Raw genomic sequence first — 23,269 nt, 5'->3', positions numbered from 1 at the left:
ATCCCTCAACTCCACGTCACTCCTACCCCGATATCCCTCAACTCCACATCACTCCTACCCTGATATCCCTCAACTCCACATCACTCCTACCTGATATCCCCCAACTCCACGTCACTCCTACCCCGATATCCCTCAACTCCACGTCACTCCTACCCCGATATCCCTCAACTCCACGTCACTCCTCCCTGATATCCCTCAACTCCACATCACTCCTCCCTGATATCCCTCAACTCCACATCACTCCTCCCTGATATCCCTCAACTCCACATCACTCCTCCCTGATATCCCTCAACTCCACATCACTCCTACCCTGATATCCCTCAACTCCACATCACTCCTACCCTGATATCCCTCAACTCCACATCACTCCTACCCCGATATCCCTCAACTCCACATCACTCCTCCCTGATATCCCTCAACTCCACATCACTCCTCCCTGATATCCCTCAACTCCACATCACGCCTACCCTGATATCCCTCAACTCCACATCACTCCTACCCTGATATCCCTCAACTCCACATCACTCCTACCCCGATATCCCTCAACTCCACATCACTCCTACCCTGATATCCCTCAACTCCACATCACTCCTACCCCGATATCCCTCAACTCCACATCACTCCTCCCTGATATCCCTCAACTCCACGTCACTCCTACCCCGATATCCCTCAACTCCACGTCACTCCTACCCCGATATCCCTCAACTCCACATCACTCCTCCCTGATATCCCTCAACTCCACGTCACTCCTCCCTGATATCCCTCAACTCCACGTCACTCCTACCCTGATATCCCTCAACTCCACATCACTCCTACCCCGATATCCCTCAACTCCACATCACTCCTACCCTGATATCCCTCAACTCCACGTCACTCCTCCCTGATATCCCTCAACTCCACGTCACTCCTACCCCGATATCCCTCAACTCCACATCACTCCTACCCTGATATCCCTCAACTCCACATCACTCCTACCTGATATCCCCCAACTCCACGTCACTCCTACCCCGATATCCCTCAACTCCACGTCACTCCTACCCCGATATCCCTCAACTCCACGTCACTCCTCCCTGATATCCCTCAACTCCACATCACTCCTCCCTGATATCCCTCAACCCCACATCACTCCTCCCTGATATCCCTCAACTCCACATCACTCCTCCCTGATATCCCTCAACTCCACATCACTCCTACCCTGATATCCCTCAACTCCACATCACTCCTACCCTGATATCCCTCAACTCCACATCACTCCTACCCCGATATCCCTCAACTCCACATCACTCCTCCCTGATATCCCTCAACTCCACATCACTCCTCCCTGATATCCCTCAACTCCACATCACGCCTACCCTGATATCCCTCAACTCCACATCACTCCTACCCTGATATCCCTCAACTCCACATCACTCCTACCCCGATATCCCTCAACTCCACATCACTCCTACCCTGATATCCCTCAACTCCACATCACTCCTACCCCGATATCCCTCAACTCCACATCACTCCTCCCTGATATCCCTCAACTCCACGTCACTCCTACCCCGATATCCCTCAACTCCATGTCACTCCTACCCCGATATCCCTCAACTCCACATCACTCCTCCCTGATATCCCTCAACTCCACATCACTCCTCCCTGATATCCCTCAACTCCACGTCACTCCTACCCCGATATCCCTCAACTCCACGTCACTCCTCCCTGATATCCCTCAACTCCACGTCACTCCTCCCTGATATCCCTCAACTCCACATCACTCCTCCCTGATATCCCTCAACTCCACGTCACTCCTACCCCGATATCCCTCAACTCCACATCACTCCTCCCTGATATCCCTCAACTCCACGTCACTCCTACCCCGATATCCCTCAACTCCACATCACTCCTACCCCGATATCCCTCAACTCCACGTCACTCCTACCCCGATATCCCTCAACTCCACATCACTCCTACCCTGATATCCCTCAACTCCACATCACTCCTACCCTGATATCCCTCAACTCCACATCACTCCTCCCTGATATCCCTCAACTCCACATCACTCCTACCCTGATATCCCTCAACTCCACATCACTCCTCCCTGATATCCCTCAACTCCACGTCACTCCTACCCCGATATCCCTCAACTCCACATCACTCCTACCCCGATATCCCTCAACTCCACGTCACTCCTCCCTGATATCCCTCAACTCCACGTCACTCCTACCCCGATATCCCTCAACTCCACGTCACTCCTACCCCGATATCCCTCAACTCCACATCACTCCTCCCTGATATCCCTCAACTCCACGTCACTCCTCCCTGATATCCCTCAACTCCACGTCACTCCTACCCTGATATCCCTCAACTCCACATCACTCCTACCCCGATATCCCTCAACTCCACATCACTCCTACCCTGATATCCCTCAACTCCACGTCACTCCTCCCTGATATCCCTCAACTCCACGTCACTCCTACCCCGATATCCCTCAACTCCACATCACTCCTACCCTGATATCCCTCAACTCCACATCACTCCTACCTGATATCCCCCAACTCCACGTCACTCCTACCCCGATATCCCTCAACTCCACGTCACTCCTACCCCGATATCCCTCAACTCCACGTCACTCCTCCCTGATATCCCTCAACTCCACATCACTCCTCCCTGATATCCCTCAACCCCACATCACTCCTCCCTGATATCCCTCAACTCCACATCACTCCTCCCTGATATCCCTCAACTCCACATCACTCCTACCCTGATATCCCTCAACTCCACATCACTCCTACCCTGATATCCCTCAACTCCACATCACTCCTACCCCGATATCCCTCAACTCCACATCACTCCTCCCTGATATCCCTCAACTCCACATCACTCCTCCCTGATATCCCTCAACTCCACATCACGCCTACCCTGATATCCCTCAACTCCACATCACTCCTACCCTGATATCCCTCAACTCCACATCACTCCTACCCCGATATCCCTCAACTCCACATCACTCCTACCCTGATATCCCTCAACTCCACATCACTCCTACCCCGATATCCCTCAACTCCACATCACTCCTCCCTGATATCCCTCAACTCCACGTCACTCCTACCCCGATATCCCTCAACTCCATGTCACTCCTACCCCGATATCCCTCAACTCCACATCACTCCTCCCTGATATCCCTCAACTCCACATCACTCCTCCCTGATATCCCTCAACTCCACGTCACTCCTACCCCGATATCCCTCAACTCCACGTCACTCCTCCCTGATATCCCTCAACTCCACATCACTCCTCCCTGATATCCCTCAACTCCACATCACTCCTCCCTGATATCCCTCAACTCCACGTCACTCCTACCCCGATATCCCTCAACTCCACATCACTCCTCCCTGATATCCCTCAACTCCACGTCACTCCTACCCCGATATCCCTCAACTCCACATCACTCCTACCCCGATATCCCTCAACTCCACGTCACTCCTACCCCGATATCCCTCAACTCCACATCACTCCTACCCTGATATCCCTCAACTCCACATCACTCCTACCCTGATATCCCTCAACTCCACATCACTCCTCCCTGATATCCCTCAACTCCACATCACTCCTACCCTGATATCCCTCAACTCCACATCACTCCTCCCTGATATCCCTCAACTCCACGTCACTCCTACCCCGATATCCCTCAACTCCACATCACTCCTACCCCGATATCCCTCAACTCCACGTCACTCCTACCCCGATATCCCTCAACTCCACATCACTCCTACCCTGATATCCCTCAACTCCACATCACTCCTACCCTGATATCCCTCAACTCCACATCACTCCTCCCTGATATCCCTCAACTCCACATCACTCCTACCCTGATATCCCTCAACTCCACGTCACTCCTACCCCGATATCCCTCAACTCCACATCACTCCTACCCTGATATCCCTCAACTCCACATCACTCCTACCCTGATATCCCTCAACTCCACATCACTCCTCCCTGATATCCCTCAACTCCACATCACTCCTACCCCGATATCCCTCAACTCCACATCACTCCTCCCTGATATCCCTCAACTCCACGTCACTCCTACCCTGATATCCCTCAACTCCACGTCACTCCTACCCCGATATCCCTCAACTCCACGTCACTCCTACCCCGATATCCCTCAACTCCACATCACTCCTCCCTGATATCCCTCAACTCCACATCACTCCTACCCTGATATCCCTCAACTCCACGTCACTCCTACCCCGATATCCCTCAACTCCACATCACTCCTACCCTGATATCGCCCAACTCCACATCACTCCTACCCCGAGATCCCTCAACTCCACATCACTCCTACCCTGATATCCCTCAACTCCACGTCACTCCTACCCTGATATCCCTCAACTCCACGTCACTCCTACCCCGATATCCCTCAACTCCACGTCACTCCTCCCTGATATCCCTCAACTCCACGTCACTCCTACCCTGATATCCCTCAACTCCACGTCACTCCTACCCCGTTATCCCTCAACTCCACGTCACTCCTCCCTGATATCCCTCAACTCCACGTCACTCCTACCCTGATATCCCTCAACTCCACATCACTCCTACCCCGATATCCCTCAACTCCACGTCACTCCTACCCCGATATCCCTCAACTCCACGTCACTCCTACCCTGACAACCCTCGACTACATGTTACTCCTACCCCGATGACCGTCAACTCCTTTGTTGCTTAAGAATCTATCTAACTGTGATGCCAGTATAGTCTCCGCATGTGTTAACCAGTGGCGGCAAGAGTGGTTAGCACTGCTGCCTCACAGCGCCAGGGATCCAGGTTCAATTCCGACCTCGGGTGACTGAGTCTGCACATCCTCCCCGTGTTTCCTCCGGGTGCTCCGGTTTTCTCCCATAGTCCAAAGATGTGCAGGTTCGGTGGTTTGGCCGCGATTAATTGCCCCTTTGGGTGGGGTTGCAAGAACAGGACAGGGAATTGGACCGAGGTCGGATGCTCTTTTGTAGGGTTGGAGGGGGAATTCAGAATCTTTCGGGACTTGCGGGAGGAAACCGGAGCACCCGGGGGAAACCCACGCAGACACGGGGAGGACGTGCAGACTCCGCACAGACAGTGACCCAAGCCGGGAATCGAGCCTGGGACCCTGGAGCGGTGAAGCAGCTGTGCTAACCACTGTGTGCCTGTGCCAATCTGAGCTGTTTGATAATGGCATAGCTGAGTGTGCAGACACAGTCTGCAGCTAATTGACAAAGGCCCACTCACCGTGATGGCTTTTCTTCACTCGACAGCCGTGCACGTGAGTGACGCCAGTCAGCCCAGCAGTTCCAGCCAATCGGGTTTCCAAGCAGTCTCCATCCACGCAACCTCTGACTTGACAGGTGAGATAGCTGGACCAATATTCGACATCACAGCGCCTGCTGTGAGCTGAAAACCAGGATGAAGTAGTGCGGCTCCACTTCTTAGAGGACGCAGTGAGTTTATTATTTATGGAGTGGGCCGGTCTGCAGCCTGCCTGCCTGCCGGGCGGTCTGTACGCCTGCCTGCCTGCCGGGCGGTCTGCGCCTGCCTGCTGGGCGGTCTGCGCCTGCCTGCCTGCCGGGCGCTCTGCGCCTGCCTGCCTGCCGGGCGGTCTGCGCCTGCCTGCCTGCCGGGCGGTCTGCGCCTGCCTGCCTGCCGGGCGGTCTGCAGCCTGCCTGCCTGCCGGGCGCTCTGCGCCTGCCTGCCTGCCGGGCGGTCTGCGCCTGCCTGCCTGCCGGGCGGTCTGCCTGCCTGCCTGCCGGGCGCTCTGCGCCTGCCTGCCTGCCGGGCGGTCTGCCTGCCTGCCTGCCGGGCGGTCTGCAGCCTGCCTGCCTGCCGGGCGGTCTGCGCCTGCCTGCCTGCCGGGCGGTCTGCAGCCTGCCTGCCTGCCGGGCGGTCTGCGCCTGCCTGCCTGCCGGGCGCTCTGCGCCTGCCTGCCTGCCGGGCGGTCTGCGCCTGCCTGCCTGCCGGGCGCTCTGCGCCTGCCTGCCTGCCGGGCGGTCTGCGCCTGCCTGCCTGCCGGGCGCTCTGCGCCTGCCTGCCTGCCGGGCGGTCTGCAGCCTGCCTGCCTGCCGGGGGGTCTGCGCCTGCCTGCCTGCCGGGCGGTCTGCGCGCCTGCCTGCCGGGCGGTCTGCCTGCCTGCCTGCCGGGCGGTCTGTACGCCTGCCTGCCTGCCGGGCGGTCTGCGCCTGCCTGCCTGCCGGGCGCTCTGCACGCCTGCCTGCCTGCCGGGCGGTCTGCCTGCCTGCCTGCCGGGCGGTCTGCCTGCCTGCCTGCCGGGCGGTCTGCGCCTGCCTGCCGGGCGCTCTGCACGCCTGCCTGCCTGCCGGGCGCTCTGCACGCCTGCCTGCCTGCCGGGCGGTCTGTGCCTGCCTGCCTGCCGGGCGCTCTGCGCCTGCCTGCCTGCCGGGCGGTCTGCGCCTGCCTGCCTGCCGGGCGGTCTGCGCCTGCCTGCCTGCCGGGCGGTCTGCGCGCCTGCCTGCCGGGCGGTCTGCCTGCCTGCCTGCCGGGCGGTCTGTACGCCTGCCTGCCTGCCGGGCGGTCTGCGCCTGCCTGCCTGCCGGGCGCTCTGCACCCTGCCTGCCTGCCGGGCGCTCTGCACGCCTGCCTGCCTGCCGGGCGGTCTGCCTGCCTGCCTGCCGGGCGGTCTGCCTGCCTGCCTGCCGGGCGGTCTGCGCCTGCCTGCCGGGCGCTCTGCACGCCTGCCTGCCTGCCGGGCGCTCTGCACGCCTGCCTGCCTGCCGGGCGGTCTGCCTGCCTGCCTGCCGGGCGGTCTGCGCGCCTGCCTGCCGGGGGGTCTGCACCCTGCCTGCCGGGGGGTCTGCCTGCCTGCCTGCCGGGCGGTCTGCACGCCTGCCTGCCGGGCGGTCTGCGCGCCTGCCTGCCGGGGGGTCTGCACCCTGCCTGCCGGGGGGTCTGCCTGCCTGCCTGCCGGGCGCTCTGCGCCTGCCTGCCTGCCGGGCGGTCTGCCTGCCTGCCTGCCGGGCGCTCTGCACGCCTGCCTGCCTGCCGGGCGCTCTGCACGCCTGCCTGCCTGCCTGCCGGGCGGTCTGCCTGCCTGCCTGCCGGGCGGTCTGCGCGCCTGCCTGCCGGGGGGTCTGCACCCTGCCTGCCGGGGGGTCTGCCTGCCTGCCTGCCGGGCGGTCTGCACGCCTGCCTGCCGGGGGGTCTGCACCCTGCCTGCCGGGGGGTCTGCCTGCCTGCCTGCCGGGCGCTCTGCGCCTGCCTGCCTGCCTGGCGCTCTGCGCCTGCCTGCCGGGCGGTCTGCGCCTGCCTGCCGGGCGGCCTGCGCCTGCCTGCCTGCCGGGCGGTCTGCAGCCTGCCTGCCGGGCGGCCTGCGCCTGCCTGCCTGCCGGGCGGTCTGCGCCTGCCTGCCTGCCGGGCGGTCTGCGCCTGCCTGCCTGCCGGGCGGTCTGCAGCCTGCCTGCCGGGCGGCCTGCGCCTGCCTGCCTGCCGGGCGGTCTGCAGCCTGCCTGCCGGGCGGCCTGCGCCTGCCTGCCTGCCGGGCGGTCTGCGCCTGCCTGCCTGCCGGGCGGTCTGCGCCTGCCTGCCTGCCGGGCGGTCTGCAGCCTGCCTGCCGGGCGGTCTGCGCCTGCCTGCCTGCCGGGCGGTCTGCAGCCTGCCTGCCTGCCGGGCGCTCTGCACGCCTGCCTGCCTGCTGGGCGCTCTGCACGCCTGCCTGCCTGCCGGGCGGTCTGCAGCCTGCCTGCCTGCTGGGCGGTCTGCAGCCTGCCTGCCGGGCGGTCTGCAGCCTGCCTGCCTGCCGGGCCGGGCCGCGAGCCCCTCTACAAGTGTGAACAGGGGTGTGTGTGTTGAGCTTCTGTAAAGTTCCCGTTCGACCTGATCTCAGGAGTCCGTGTTCAGGAAAGGTATAAAAAGTGACATTTATTTGTCACTTTACAGCCAGTTGTGTGAAGTGAGGTCGCTGCTGTGATGTGGGAAACGCAGCAGCCAGTTTACACACAGCAAGATCCCGCACACAGCAATGTGAGAATGACCCAGATCATCTCATAGAATCGTGGACTTTACAGTGCAGAAGGAGGCCATTCGGCCCATCGAGTCGGCACCGGCCCTGGGAAAGAGCATCCTACCCAAGCCCACACCTCCACCCTATCCCCATAACCCCCACTTAACATTTTTTTGAACACTAAGGGCAAATTATCACGGCCAATTCACCTAACCTGCACATCTTTGGACTGTGGGAGGAAACCGGAGCACCCGGAGGAAACCCACGCAGACACGGGGAGGATGTGCAGACTCCGCACAGACAGTGACCCAAGCCGGGAATCGAAACCGGGACCCTGGCGCTGTGAGGCAGCCGTGCTAACCGCTGTGCTGCCCGTGCTGTTTTTGTGATGTTGCTCGAGGGATAGATATTGGCCCCAGGACACCAGGGAGACATTTTTCCAGTAGTGGCTGTGGGATCGTTTACACCCACCCGAACAGGGAGAGGGAGCCTCAATTTAACGTCTCACCATGCGCCGTACTGAGGTTTCTGCACAAGCCCTGGGGTGGGGAAACTGAGCTGAGGGCTCCACCTGAGCTCGACCTCACCTGAAGGAGTTCCCGGGCAGCACCGATTCATTCGAATGATACTGGGGCTGAAAGGGTTACATTCTGCAGGCACGGGTGGAATTTGGAAGATCAGGGGGTGATCCAATTCAATGGCAGGAACAGGTTTGAGGGGCTGAATGGCCTCCTACTGTGCCAGTGTTATATAAAGGGTATTTTTCTTCTCCGATGTCAGGCGTAAGAAGGACGAGGGCAGCAGACACATGGGGAACCCCCCCCCCCCCCCCCCCCACCTGGAGGCTCCCCTCCCGAGTCACTCAACATCCCGACTGGGAAATATATCGGCCGTTCCTGCACTGTCGCCGGGGCAACACCCTGGAACTCCCTCCCTGACAGCACAGTGGGTGTACCTACATGGACTGCAGCAGGTTCAAGAAAGGAGAACACCACCGTCTTCTGAAGGGCAACTAGGGGTGAGGCAGCAATACCCACAAAGAAGGAATTGTAAAAACGGGTCACCTGTTCTAATATCACCTCGTGGCTTGGAGCCTGACCTGTGCCTGTGTGAAGTATTTTAGGATGTTAAGGGTGATAGCCAAGTACACGCTGTTGTTTGTTCCCGATGTTTCTGTCTGTGCTGTTGGGGTGACCACATTGTGGAGTGGGCGAAGGAGGCCTGTGTGCTTGAACCTTTTACTATTCGACCTGAGGGGGAGTCACAACCGCGCCCAGTCTTTCACAACCATTGAATGAATTCCGTGCTAGAGTGTGGAGCAAGATCAGGTGCAACCCCCGACCCAGGTCAGGTTAGAGAAGAGGCAGAGGTTTGGGGCTGGCAGGGATCGATGTGGAGTCTCGGCGAGAGGAGGTCTGTATTGTATTAATATTCTTCTCTTGTCCCCTGCAGCCGTTAACTACCTGGCTTACGATGAAGCGATCATGGCCCAACAGGACCGTATTCAGCAAGAGGTGAGTCTCGGGGCCAAACGGATGGAAGGTAATGTCGGAATAATAATCATCTTTATTAGTGTCACAAGCAGGCTGACATAAACGCTGCGATGAGGTTCCTGTGAAAATCCCCTAGTCGCCACATTCCGGAGCCTGTTCGGGTCACAGAGGGAGAATTCAGAATGTCCAATTCACCCAACAAGCACGTCTTTCGGGACTTGTGGGAGTGAACCGGAGCACCCGGAGGAAACCCACGCAGACACGGGGAGAACGTGCAGACTCCGCACAGACAGTGACCCAAGCCGGGAATCGAACCCGGGACCCTGGCACTGTGAAGCAACTGTGCTAACCACTGTGCTACCATGCCATACAAAAATGTACAGCCATCCCTATCCAGAGAGCCTAGCTGTCCTCAGTTCAACAGCGGCACTCGGCCTAGCTCCACTGGATTGTCCTGGGTTCACTCTGGCTCCACTGGAGTGACCTGGGCTCACTCTGGCTCCACTGGAGTGTCCTGGGCTCACTCTGGCTCCACTGGAGAGTCCTGGGCTCACTCTGGCTCCACTGGAATGTCCTGGGCTCACTCTGGCACCACTGGAGTGTCCTGGGCTCACTCTGGCTCCACTGGAGTGTCCTGGGCTCACTCTGGCTCCACTGGAGTGTCCTGGGCTCACTCTGGCTCCACTGGAGTGTCCTGGGCTCACTCTGGCTCCACTGGAGTGTCCTGGGCTCATTCTGGCTCCACTGGATCGTCCTGGGCTCGGTCCGGCTCCACTGGAGAGTCCTGGGCTCACTCTGGCTCCACTGGAGCGCCCTGGGCTCACTCTGGCTCCACTGGAGCGCCCTGGGCTCACTCTGGCTCCACTGGAGCGCCCTGGGCTCACTCTGGCTCCACTGGAGTGCCCTGGGCTCACTCTGGCTCCACTGGAGCGTCCTGGGCTCACTCTGGCACCACTGGAGCGTCCTGGGCTCACTCTGGCACCACTGGAGTGTCCTGGGCTCACTCTGGCTCCAGTGGAGTGTCCTGGGCTCACTCTGGCTCCAGTGGAGTGTCCTGGGCTCACTCTGGCTCCAGTGGAGTGTCCTGGGCTCACTCTGGCTCCAGTGGAGTGTCCTGGGCTCACTTTGGCTCCAGTGGAGTGTCCTGGGCTCACTCTGGCTCCACTGGAGCGTCCTGGGCTCACTCTGGCTCCACTGGAGCGTCCTGGGCTCACTCTGGCTCCACTGGAGTATCCTGGGTTCACTCTGGCTCCACTGGAGCGTCCTGGTCTCACTCTGGCTCCACTGGAGTGACCTGGGCTCGGTCTGGCTCCACTGGAATGTCCTGGGCTCGGTCCGGCTCCACTGGAGCGTCGTGGGCTCACTCTGGCTCCACTGGAGCGTCCTGGGCTCACTCTGGCTCCACTGGAGTGACCTGGGCTCACTCTGGCTCCACTGGAATGTCCTGGGCTCACTCTGGCTCCACTGGAATGTCCTGGGCTCACTCTGGCTCCACTGGAGCATCCTGGGTTCACTCTGGCTCCACTGCAGCGTCCTGGGTTCACTCTGGCTCCACTGGAGTGTCCTGGGTTCACTCTGGCTCCGCTGGAGCGTCCTGGGTTCACTCTGGCTCCACTGGAGCGTCCTGGGCTCACTCTGGCTCCACTGGAGCGTCCTGGGCTCACTGTGGCTCCACTGGAGTGCCTGGGCTCACTCTGGCTCCACTGGAGTGCCCTGGGCTCACTCTGGCTCCACTGGAGCGTCCTGGGCTCACTCTGGCTCCACTGGAGCGTCCTGGGCTCACTCTGGCTCCACTGGAGCGACCTGGGCTCACTCTGGCTCCACTGGACTGTCCTGGGCTCACTCTGGCTCCACTGGAATGTCCTGGGCTCACTCTGGCTCCACTGGAGCGTCCTGGGTTCACTCTGGCTCCACTGGAGCGTCCTGGGTTCACTCTGGCTCCACTGGAGCGTCCTGGGTTCACTCTGGCTCCACTGGAGCGTCCTGGGTTCACTCTGGCTCCACTGGAGCTTCCTGGGCTCACTCTGGCTCCACTGGAGCGTCCTGGGCTCACTCTGGCTCCACTGTAGTGCCTGGGCTCACTCTGGCTCCACTGGAGTGCCCTGGGCTCACTCTGGCTCCCTCCACTGGAGCGTCCTGGGCTCACTCTGGCTCCACTGGAGTGCCCTGGGCTCACTCTGGCTCCACTGGAGTGTCCAGGCCTCACTTTGGCTCCACTGGAGTGTCCTGGGCTCGGTCTGGCTCCACTGGAGTGTCCTGGGCTCGGTCTGGCTCCACTGGAATGTCCTGGGCTCGGTCTGGCTCCACTGGAATGTCCTGGGCTCACTCTGGCTCCACTGGAGTGTCCAGGCCTCACTTTGGCTCCACTGGAGTGCCCTGGGCTCACTCTGGCTCCGCTGGAGTGCCCTGGGCTCACTCTGGCTCCACTGGAGTGCCCTGGGCTCACTCTGGCTCCACTGGAGTGCCCTGGGCTCACTCTGGCTCCACTGGAGTGCCCTGGGCTCACTCTGGCTCCACTGGAGTGCCCTGGGCTCACTCTGGCTCCACTGGAGTGCCCTGGGCTCGGTCCGGCTCACTGCAGTGTCCTGGGCTCGGTCCGGCTCCACTGGATCGTCCTGGGCCGGATCTGGCTCCACTGGAGTGTCCTGGGCTAACTTTGGCTCCACTGGAGTGTCCTGGGCTCGGTCTGGCTCCACTGGAGTGTCCTGGGCTCGGTCCGGCTCACTGGAGTGCCCTGGGCTCACTCTGGCTCCACTGGAATGTCCTGGGCTCTCACTGGCTCCACTGGAATGTCCTGGGCTCGGTCTGGCTCCACTGGAGTGCCCTGGGCTCACTCGGGATCCACTGGAATGTCCTGGGCTCGGTCTGGCTCCACTGGACTGTCCTGGGCTCGCTCTGGCTCCAGTGGAGCACCCTGGCCTCCCTCTGGCTCCACTGGAGTGACCTGGGCCTGGTCCGGCTCACTGCAGTGTCCTGGGCTCACTCTGGCTCCACTGGAGTGTCCTGGGCTCGGTCCTGCTCACTGGAGTGACCTGGGCTCACTCTGGCTCCACTGGAGTGAACTGGGCTCACTCTGTCTCCACTGGAGTGTTCTGGGTTCACTCTGGCTCCACTGGAGCGTCCTGGGCTCACTCTGGCACCACTGGAGCGTCCTGGGCTCGGTCTGGCTCCACTGGAATGTTCTGGGCTCGGTCCGGCTCCACTGGAGTGTCCTGGGCTCACTCTGGCTCCACTGGAGTGTCCTGGGCTCACTCTGGCTCCACTGGAGCGTCCTGGGCTCACTCTGGCACCACTGGAGCGTCCTGGGCTCACTCTGGCTCCACTGGAGTGTCCTGGGGTCATTCTGGCTCCACTGGATCGTCCTGGGCTCACTCTGGCTCCACTGGAGCGCCCTGGGCTTACTCTGGCTCCAGTGGAGCGCCCTGGGCTCACTCTGGCTCCACTGGAGTGTCCTGGGCTCGGTCCGGCTCACTGGAGCGCCCTGGGCTCACTCTGGCTCCACTGGAGTGACCTGGGCTCACTCTGGCTCCACTGGAGTGACCTGGGCTCGGTGTGGCTCCACTGGAGTGCCCTGGGCTCACTCTGGCTCCACTGGAGTGCCCTGGGCTCACTCTGGCTCCACTGGAGCGCCCTGGGCTCGGTCCGGCTCACTGCAGTGTCCTGGGCTCACTCTGGCTCCACTGGAGTGTCCTGGGCTCACTTTGGCTCCACTGGAGTGTCCTGGGCTCGGTCTGGCTCCACTGGAATGTCCTGGGCTCGGTCTGGCTCCACTGGACTGTCCTGGGCTCGCTCTGGCTACACTGGAGCCCCCTGGGCTCGCTCTGGCTACACTGGAGCCCCCTGGGCTCGCTCTGGCTCCACTGGAGCCCCCTGGGCTCGCTCTGGCTCCACTGGAGCACCCTGGGCTCGCTCTGGCTCCACTGGAGCACCCTGGGCTTGCTCTGGCTCCACTGGAGTGACCTGGGCTTGGTCCGGCTCACTGCAGTGTCCTGGGCTCACTCTGGCTCCACTGGAGTGTCCTGGGCTCGGTCATGCTCACTGGAGTGACCTGGGCTCACTCTGGCTCCACTGGAGTGAACTGGGCTCACTCTGGCTCCACTGGAGCGTCCTGGGCACACTCTGGCTCCACTGGAGCGACCTGGGCTCGGTCTGGCTCCACTGGAATGTCCTGGGCTCGGTCCGACTTCACTGGAGTGTCCTGGGCTCACTCTGGCTCCACTGGAGAGTCCTGGGCTCACTCTGGCACCACTGGAGCGTCCTGGGCTCACTCTGGCTCCACGAATGTCTTGGGCTCACTCTGGCTCCACTGGAGTGACCTGGGCTCATTCTGGCTCCACTGGATCGTCCTGGGCTCGGTCTGGCTCCACTGGACTGTCCTGGGCTCGCTCTGGCTACACTGGAGCCCCCTGGGCTCGCTCTGGCTCCACTGGAGCCCCCTGGGCTCGCTCTGGCTCCACTGGAGCCCCCTGGGCTCGCTCTGGCTCCACTGGAGCACCCTGGGCTCGCTCTGGCTCCACTGGAGCACCCTGGGCTTGCTCTGGCTCCACTGGAGTGACCTGGGCTTGGTCCGGCTCACTGCAGTGTCCTGGGCTCACTCTGGCTCCACTGGAGTGACCTGGGCTCATTCTGGCTCCACTGGATCGTCCTGGGCTCGGTCCGGCTCCACTGGAGCGCCCTGGGCTCACTCTGGCTCCACTGGAGTGCCCTGGGCTCACTCTGGCTCCACTGGAGCGCCCTGGGCTCACTCTGGCTCCACTGGAGCACCCTGGGCTCATTCTGGCTCCACTGGAGAGTCCTGGGCTCACTCTGGCTCCACTGGAGTGTCCTGGGCTCACTCTGGCTCCACTGGAGTGTCCTGGGCTCACTCTGGCTCCACTGGAGTGTCCTGGGCTCACTCTGGCTCCACTAGAGTGTCCTGGGCTCACTCTGGCTCCACTGGAGTGTCCTGGGCTCGGTCCGGCTCACTGGAGCGCCCTGGGCTCACTGGCTCCACTGGAGTGCCCTGGGCTCACTCTGGCTCCACTGGAGTCCCCTGGGCTCACCCTGGCGCCACTGGAGTGTCCGGGGCTCGGTCCGGCTCACTGCAGTGTCCTGGGCTCACTCTGGCTCCACTGGAGTGACCTGGGCTCACTCTGGCTCCACTGGAGCGTCCTGGGCTCACTCTGGCTCCACTGCAATGTCCTGGGCTCGGTCCGGCTCCACTGGAGCGTCCTGGGCTCACTCTGGCTCCACTGGAGTGTCCTGGGCTCACTCTGGCTCCACTGGAGTGTCCTGGGCTCACTCTGGCTCCACTGGAGTGTCCTGGGCTCACTCTGGCTCCACTGGATCGTCCTGGGCTCACTCTGGCTCCACTGGAGTGTCCTGGGCTCACTCTGGCTCCACTGGAGTGTCTTGGGCTCGGTCTGGCTCACTGGAGCGCCCTGGTCTCACTGGCTCCACTGGAGTGTCCTGGGCTCACTCTGGCTCCACTGGAGTGTCCTGGGCTCAGTCCGGCTCCACTGGAGTGACCTGGGCTCACTCTGGCTCCACTGGAGCGTCCTGGGCTCACTCTGGCTCCACTGGAGTGACCTGGGCTCGGTGCGGCTCCACTGGAATGTCCTGGTCTCGGTCCGGCTCCACTGGAGAGTCCTGGGCTCACTCTGGCACCGCTGGAGCGTCCTGGGCTCACTCTGGCTCCACTGGAGTGTCCTGGGCTCGGTCCGGCTCCACTGGAATGTCCTGGGCTCACTCTGGCTCCACTGGAGTGTCCTGGGCTCACTCTGGCTCCACTGGAGTGTCCTGGGCTCACTCTGGCTCCACTGGAGAGTCCTGGGCTCACTCTGGCTCCACTGGAGTGTCCTGGGCTCACTCTGGCTCCACTGGTGTGCCCTGGGCTCACTCTGGCTCCACTGGAGTGTCCTGGGCTCACTCTGGCTCCACTGGATCGTCCTGGGCTCGGTCTGGCTCCACTGGAGTGCCCTGGGCTCGGTCTGGCTCCACTGGAATGTCCTGGGCTCGGTCCGGCTCCACTGGAATGTCCTGGGCTCACTCTGGCTCCACTGGAGAGTCCTGGGCTCACTCTGGCTCCACTGGAGTGACCTGGGCTCACTCTGGCTCCACTGGAGTGACCTGGGCTCACTCTGGCTCAACTGGAGTGTCCTGGGCTCACTCTGGCTCCACTGGATCGTCCTGGGCTCGGTCTGGCTCCACTGGAGTGTCCTGGGCTCACTTTGGCTCCACTGGAGTGTCCTGGGCTCACTTTGGCTCCACTGGAGTGTCCTGGGCTCGGTCTGGCTCCACTGGAATGCCCTGGGCTCGGTCCGGCTCCAATGGAGCGCCCTGGGCTCACTCTGGCTCCACTGGAGCGCCCTGGGCTCACTCTGGCTGCACTGGAGAGTCCTGAGCTCACTCTGGCTCCACTGGAGTGTCTTGGGCTCGGTCTGGCTCACTGGAGCGCCCTGGTCTCACTGGCTCCACTGGAGTGTCCTGGGCTCACTCTGGCTCCACTGGAGTGTCCTGGGCTCAGTCTGGCTCCACTGGAGTGACCTGGGCTCACTCTGGCTCCACTGGAGCGTCCTGGGCTCACTCTGGCTCCACTGGAGTGACCTGGGCTCGGTGCGGCTCCACTGGAATGTCCTGGGCTCGGTCCGGCTCCACTGGAGAGTCCTGGGCTCACTCTGGCACCGCTGGAGCGTCCTGGGCTCACTCTGGCTCCACTGGAGTGTCCTGGGCTCGGTCCGGCTCCACTGGAATGTCCTGGGCTCACTCTGGCTCCACTGGAGTGTCCTGGGCTCACTCTGGCTCCACTGGAGTGTCCTGGGCTCACTCTGGCTCCACTGGAGAGTCCTGGGCTCACTCTGGCTCCACTGGAGTGTCCTGGGCTCACTCTGGCTCCACTGGTGCGCCCTGGGCTCACTCTGGCTCCACTGGAGTGTCCTGGGCTCACTCTGGCTCCACTGGATCGTCCTGGGCTCGGTCTGGCTCCACTGGAGTGTCCTGGGCTCACTCTGGCTCCGCTGGAGTGCCCTGGGCTCACTCTGGCTCCACTGGAGTGCCCTGGGCTCACTCTGGCTCCACTGGAGTGCCCTGGGCTCACTCTGGCTCCACTGGAGTGCCCTGGGCTCACTCTGGCTCCACTGGAGTGCCCTGGGCTCACTCTGGCTCCACTGGAGCGCCCTGGGCTCGGTCCGGCTCACTGCAGTGTCCTGGGCTCGGTCCGGCTCCACTGGATCGTCCTGGGCCGGATCTGGCTCCACTGGAGTGTCCTGGGCTCACTTTGGCTCCACTGGAGTGTCCTGGGCTCGGTCTGGCTCCACTGGAGTGTCCTGGGCTCGGTCCGGCTCACTGGAGTGCCCTGGGCTCACTCTGGCTCCACTGGAATGTCCTGGGCTCTCACTGGCTCCACTGGAATGTCCTGGGCTCGGTCTGGCTCCACTGGAGTGCCCTGGGCTCACTCGGGATCCACTGGAATGTCCTGGGCTCGGTCTGGCTCCACTGGACTGTCCTGGGCTCGCTCTGGCTCCAGTGGAGCACCCTGGCCTCCCTCTGGCTCCACTGGAGTGACCTGGGCCTGGTCCGGCTCACTGCAGTGTCCTGGGCTCACTCTGGCTCCACTGGAGTGTCCTGGGCTCGGTCCTGCTCACTGGAGTGACCTGGGCTCACTCTGGCTCCACTGGAGTGAACTGGGCTCACTCTGGCTCCACTGGAGTGTTCTGGGTTCACTCTGGCTCCACTGGAGCGTCCTGGGCTCACTCTGGCACCACTGGAGCGTCCTGGGCTCGGTCTGGCTCCACTGGAATGTTCTGGGCTCGGTCCGGCTCCACTGGAGTGTCCTGGGCTCACTCTGGCTCCACTGGAGTGTCCTGGGCTCACTCTGGCTCCACTGGAGCGTCCTGGGCTCACTCTGGCACCACTGGAGCGTCCTGGGCTCACTCTGGCTCCACTGGAGTGTCCTGGGCTCATTCTGGCTCCACTGGATCGTCCTGGGCTCGGTCCGGCTCCACTGGAGCGCCCTGGGCTCACTCTGGCTCCACTGGAGCGCCCTGGGCTTACTCTGGCTCCAGTGGAGCGCCCTGGGCTCACTCTGGCTCCACTGGAGTGTCCTGGGCTCGGTCCGGCTCACTGGAGCGCCCTGGGCCCACTGGCTCCACTGGAGTGCCCTGGGCTCACTCTGGCTCCACTGGAGTGTCCTGGGCTCAGTCCGGCTCACTGGAGTGACCTGGGCTCACTCTGGCTCCACTGGAGTGACCTGGGCTCACTCTGGCTCCACTGGAGTGACCTGGGCTTGGTGTGGCTCCACTGGAGTGCCCTGGGCTCACTCTGGCTCCACTGGAGTGCCCTGGGCTCACTCTGGCTCCACTGGAGCGCCCTGGGCTCGGTCCGGCTCACTGCAGTGTCCTGGGCTCACTCTGGCTCCACTGGACTGTCCTGGGCTCGGTCCGGCTCCACTGGATCGTCCTGGGCCGGGTCTGGCTCCACTGGAGTGTCCTGGGCTCACTTTGGCTCCACTGGAGTGTCCTGGGCTCGGTCTGGCTCCACTGGAATGTCCTGGGCTCGGTCTGGCTCCACTGGACTGTCCTGGGCTCGCTCTGGCTCCACTGGAGCCCCCTGGGCTCGCTCTGGCTCCACTGGAGCACCCTGGGCTCGCTCTGGCTCCACTGGAGCACCCTGGGCTTGCTCTGGCTCCACTGGAGTGACCTGGGCTTGGTCCGGCTCACTGCAGTGTCCTGGGCTCACTCTGGCTCCACTGGAGTGTCCTGGGCTCGGTCATGCTCACTGGTGTGACCTGGGCTCACTCTGGCTCCACTGGAGTGAACTGGGCTCACTCTGGCTCCACTGGAGCGTCCTGGGCACACTCTGGCTCCACTGGAGCGACCTGGGCTCGGTCTGGCTCCACTGGAATGTCCTGGGCTCGGTCCGACTTCACTGGAGTGTCCTGGGCTCACTCTGGCTCCACTGGAGAGTCCTGGGCTCACTCTGGCACCACTGGAGCGTCCTGGGCTCACTCTGGCTCCACGAGTGTCTTGGGCTCACTCTGGCTCCACTGGAGTGACCTGGGCTCATTCTGGCTCCACTGGATCGTCCTGGGCTCGGTCTGGCTCCACTGGACTGTCCTGGGCTCGCTCTGGCTACACTGGAGCCCCCTGGGCTCGCTCTGGCTCCACTGGAGCCCCCTGGGCTCGCTCTGGCTCCACTGGAGCACCCTGGGCTCGCTCTGGCTCCACTGGAGCACCCTGGGCTTGCTCTGGCTCCACTGGAGTGACCTGGGCTTGGTCCGGCTCACTGCAGTGTCCTGGGCTCACTCTGGCTCCACTGGAGTGTCCTGGGCTCGGTCCTGCTCACTGGAGTGACCTGGGCTCACTCTGGCTCCACTGGAGTGAACTGGGCTCACTCTGGCTCCACTGGAGCGTCCTGGGCACACTCTGGCTCCACTGGAGCGACCTGGGCTCGGTCTGGCTCCACTGGAATGTCCTGGGCTCGGTCCGACTTCACTGGAGTGTCCTGGGCTCACTCTGGCTCTACTGGAGAGTCCTGGGCTCACTCTGGCACCACTGGAGCGTCCTGGGCTCACTCTGGCTCCACGAGTGTCCTGGGCTCACTCTGGCTCCACTGGAGTGACCTGGGCTCATTCTGGCTCCACTGGATCGTCCTGGGCTCGGTCCGGCTCCACTGGAGCGCCCTGGGCTCACTCTGGCTCCACTGGAGTGCCCTGGGCTCACTCTGGCTCCACTGGAGCGCCCTGGGCTCACTCTGGCTCCACTGGAGCACCCTGGGCTCATTCTGGCTCCACTGGAGAGTCCTGGGCTCACTCTGGCACCACTGGAGTGTCCTGGGCTCACTCTGGCTCCACTGGAGTGTCCTGGGCTCACTCTGGCTCCACTGGAGTGTCCTGGGCTCACTCTGGCTCCACTGGAGTGTCCTGGGCTCACTCTGGCTCCACTGGAGTGTCCTGGGCTCACTCTGGCTCCACTGGAGTGTCCTGGGCTCACTCTGGCTCCACTGGAGTGTCCTGGGCTCACTCTGGCTCCACTGGAGTGTCCTGGGCTCACTCTGGCTCCACTGGAGTGTCCTGGGCTCGGTCCGGCTCACTGGAGCGCCCTGGGCTCACTGGCTCCACTGGAGTGCCCTGGGCTCACTCTGGCTCCACTGGAGTCCCCTGGGCTCACCCTGGTGCCACTGGAGTGTCCGGGGCTCGGTCCGGCTCACTGCAGTGTCCTGGGCTCACTCTGGCTCCACTGGAGTGACCTGGGCTCACTCTGGCTCCACTGGAGCGTCCTGGGCTCACTCTGGCTCCACTGCAATGTCCTGGGCTCGGTCCGGCTCCACTGGAGCGTCCTGGGCTCACTCTGGCTCCACTGGAGTGTCCTGGGCTCACTCTGGCTCCACTGGAGTGTCCTGGGCTCACTCTGGCTCCACTGGAGTGTCCTGGGCTCACTCTGGCTCCACTGGATCGTCCTGGGCTCACTCTGGCTCCACTGGAGTGTCCTGGGCTCACTCTGGCTCCACTGGAGTGTCTTGGGCTCGGTCTGGCTCACTGGAGCGCCCTGGTCTCACTGGCTCCACTGGAGTGTCCTGGGCTCACTCTGGCTCCACTGGAGTGTCCTGGGCTCAGTCCGGCTCCACTGGAGTGACCTGGGCTCACTCTGGCTCCACTGGAGCGTCCTGGGCTCACTCTGGCTCCACTGGAGTGACCTGGGCTCGGTGCGGCTCCACTGGAATGTCCTGGTCTCGGTCCGGCTCCACTGGAGAGTCCTGGGCTCACCCTGGCACCGCTGGAGCGTCCTGGGCTCACTCTGGCTCCACTGGAGTGTCCTGGGCTCGGTCCGGCTCCACTGGAATGTCCTGGGCTCACTCTGGCTCCACTGGAGTGTCCTGGGCTCACTCTGGCTCCACTGGAGTGTCCTGGGCTCACTCTGGCTCCACTGGAGAGTCCTGGGCTCACTCTGGCTCCACTGGAGTGTCCTGGGCTCACTCTGGCTCCACTGGTGTGCCCTGGGCTCACTCTGGCTCCACTGGAGTGTCCTGGGCTCACTCTGGCTCCACTGGATCGTCCTGGGCTCGGTCTGGCTCCACTGGAGTGCCCTGGGCTCGGTCTGGCTCCACTGGAATGTCCTGGGCTCGGTCCGGCTCCACTGGAGTGTCCTGGGCTCACTCTGGCTCCACTGGAGTGACCTGGGCTCACTCTGGCTCAACTGGAGTGTCCTGGGCTCACTCTGGCTCCACTGGATCGTCCTGGGCTCGGTCTGGCTCCACTGGAGTGTCCTGGGCTCACTTTGGCTCCACTGGAGTGTCCTGGGCTCACTTTGGCTCCACTGGAGTGTCCTGGGCTCGGTCTGGCTCCACTGGAATGCCCTGGGCTCGGTCCGGCTCCACTGGAGCGCCCTGGGCTCACTCTGGCTCCACTGGAGCGCCCTGGGCTCACTCTGGCTGCACTGGAGAGTCCTGAGCTCACTCTGGCACCACTGGAGCATCCTGGGCTCACTCTGGCTCCACTGGTGTGTCCTGGGCTCACTCTGGCTCCACTGGAGCGCCCTGGGCTCACTCTGGCTCCACTGGAGTGTCCTGGGCTCACTCTGGCTCCACTGGATCGTCCTGGGCTCACTCTGGCTCCACTGGAGTGTCCTGGGCTCACTCTGGCTCCACTGGAGTGTCTTGGGCTCGGTTTGGCTCACTGGAGCGCCCTGGTCTCACTGGCTCCACTGGAGTGTCCTGGGCTCACTCTGGCTCCACTGGAGTGTCCTGGGCTCAGTCTGGCTCCACTGGAGTGACCTGGGCTCACTCTGGCTCCACTGGAGCGTCCTGGGCTCACTCTGGCTCCACTGGAGTGACCTGGGCTCGGTGCGGCTCCACTGGAATGTCCTGGTCTCGGTCCGGCTCCACTGGAGAGTCCTGGGCTCACTCTGGCACCGCTGGAGCGTCCTGGGCTCACTCTGGCTCCACTGGAGTGTCCTGGGCTCGGTCCGGCTCCACTGGAATGTCCTGGGCTCACTCTGGCTCCACTGGAGTGTCCTGGGCTCACTCTGGCTCCACTGGAGCGCCCTGGGCTCACTCTGGCTGCACTGGAGAGTCCTGAGCTCACTCTGGCACCACTGGAGCATCCTGGGCTCACTCTGGCTCCACTGGTGTGTCCTGGGCTCACTCTGGCTCCACTGGAGTGTCCTGGGCTCACTCTGGCTCCACTGGATCGTCCTAGGCTCGGTCTGGCTCCACTGGAGTGTCCTGGGCTCACTTTGGCTCCACTGGAATGTCCTGGGCTCGGTCTGGCTCCACTGGAATGTCCTGTGCTTGCTCCGGCTCCACTGGAATGTCCTGGGCTCACTCTGGCTCCAGTGGAATGTCCTGGGCTCGGTCTGGCTCCACTGGACTGTCCTGGGCTCGCTCTGGCTCCACTGGAGCGCCCTGGGCTCACACTGGCTCCACTGGAGTGCCCTGGGCTCGGTCTGGCGCCACTGGGCTGTCCTGGGCTCTCTCTGGCTCCACTGGAGTGCCCTGGGCTCGGTCCGGCTCACTGCAGTGTCCTGGGCTCACTCTGACTCCACTGGAGTGTCCTGGGCTCAGTCCGGCTCACTGGAGTGTCCTGGGCTCACTCTGGCTCCACTGGAGTGCCCTGGGCTCACTCTGGCTCCACTGGAGTGCCCTAAGCTCACTCTGGCTCCACTGGAGTGTCCTGGGCTCGGTCCGGCTCCACTGGAGTGTCCTGGGCTTGGTCCGGCTCACTGGAGTGACCTGGGCTCACTCGGGCTCCACTGGAGCGCCCTGGGCTCACTCTGGCTCCACTGGAGTGTCCTGGGCTCAGTCTGGCTCACTGGAGTGACCTGGGCTCAGTCTGGCTCACTGGAGTGACCTGGGCTCAGTCTGGCTCACTGGAGTGTCCTGGGCTCAGTCCGGATCACTGGAGTGCCCTTGGCTCACTCTGGCTCCACTGGAGCGCCCTGGGCTCACTCTGCCTCCACTGGAGCGCCCTGGGCTGAGTCCGGATCACTTGAGTGCCCTGGGATCACTCTGGCTCCACTGGAGCGCCCTGGGCTCAGTCCGGATCACTGGAGTGCCCTGAGCTCACTCTGGCTCCACTGGAGCGCCCTGGGCTCAGTCCGGATCACTGGAGCGCCCTGGGCTCAGTCCGGATCACTGGAGTGCCCTGGGCTCACTCTGGCTCCACTGGAGCGCCCTGGGCTCAGTCCGGATCACTGGAGTGCCCTGGGCTCACTCTGGCTCCACTGAAGCGCCCTGGGCTCAGTCCGGCTCACTGGAGTGACCTGGGCTCACTCTGGCTCCACTGGAGTGCCCTGGGCTCACTCTGGCTCTACTGGAGTGCCTTGGGCTCACTCTGGCTCCACTGGAGCGTCCTGGGCTCACTCTGGCTCCACTGGAGCGTCCTGGGCTCGGTCCGGATCACTGGAGCGTCCTGGGCTCACTCTGGCTCCACTGGAGCGTCCTGGGCTCGGTCCGGATCACTGGAGCGCCCTGGGCTCGGTCCGGATCACTGGAGTGCCCTGGGCTCGCTCTGGGGGCACCTCACCAGTTATGGAACAGGGCCCTGAGGCTGATTATCGGACCGTCAGCCGTTAGATATCCTGAGAGCGGGTGTGACCGGTTCGGTTTTCCGTCCCCAATTCCGCTTCTGGTTTCACGTGAAGTGAGTGGATAATCCCGCCCTGCCCCCTGTGCCCACTCCATTTATCCTGTCCATTCCCTGCCCTCTGTCCACCCCTCCCAGCATGTTGGATGGTTCTGCATCTCGCGGAGCCCACAGGGAATAAAGCTGAGCCGACGGTTCACTCTCTAATTGGAAGTGGGTGCGAATGAAGGGAAGGGGACTGGATTGTGA

General features: G+C 62.7%; 2 protein-coding genes across 2 annotated transcripts in view; both read left to right on the top strand.

Moving 5' to 3' along the window:
- Positions 1-5,251: 5,251 nt before the first annotated feature.
- The window catches only part of LOC140407002 (ubiquitin thioesterase OTUB1-like), a gene marked incomplete at its 3' end in the record, with an annotated part of 34,669 nt that continues 16,651 nt past the window's right edge, over positions 5,252-23,269 (top strand). The window contains exons 1-2 of the mRNA XM_072494801.1: positions 5,252-5,363; positions 9,422-9,483. Of these exons, the coding sequence (XP_072350902.1) occupies positions 5,252-5,363; positions 9,422-9,483 (174 nt within the window). The remainder of the gene's footprint in view (positions 5,364-9,421; positions 9,484-23,269) is intronic.
- On the top strand, positions 9,505-22,662 carry LOC140407003 (uncharacterized). The gene is made up of 12 exons (XM_072494802.1): positions 9,505-9,511; positions 14,254-14,336; positions 15,717-15,729; positions 15,867-15,982; positions 16,244-16,312; positions 16,812-16,924; positions 17,842-18,133; positions 19,041-19,124; positions 19,763-19,831; positions 20,570-20,638; positions 21,119-21,279; positions 22,518-22,662. The coding sequence occupies exons 1-12, from the start codon at positions 9,505-9,507 to the stop codon at positions 22,660-22,662; spliced, it is 1,221 nt and encodes a 406-aa protein (XP_072350903.1).

The sequence above is a fragment of the Scyliorhinus torazame genome, unplaced genomic scaffold (assembly GCF_047496885.1).
Source record: "Scyliorhinus torazame isolate Kashiwa2021f unplaced genomic scaffold, sScyTor2.1 scaffold_1078, whole genome shotgun sequence".
Lineage (NCBI taxonomy): Eukaryota > Metazoa > Chordata > Chondrichthyes > Carcharhiniformes > Scyliorhinidae > Scyliorhinus > Scyliorhinus torazame.
Note: the sequence above shows the minus strand (reverse complement) of the source record. Positions and strands in the feature narration are given on the sequence as shown.

Excerpts from the sequence above, each read along its gene's own strand:
- LOC140407003 (XM_072494802.1), top strand. Across the intron at positions 19,832-20,569 it reads CTCACTCTGGCTCCACTGGA|TCCACTGGAGTGTCCTGGGC; the intron begins GTGTCCTGGGCT and ends GCTCGGTCCGGC. Across the intron at positions 21,280-22,517 it reads ACTGGAGTGACCTGGGCTCG|CGCCCTGGGCTCAGTCCGGA; the intron begins GTGCGGCTCCAC and ends GCTCCACTGGAG.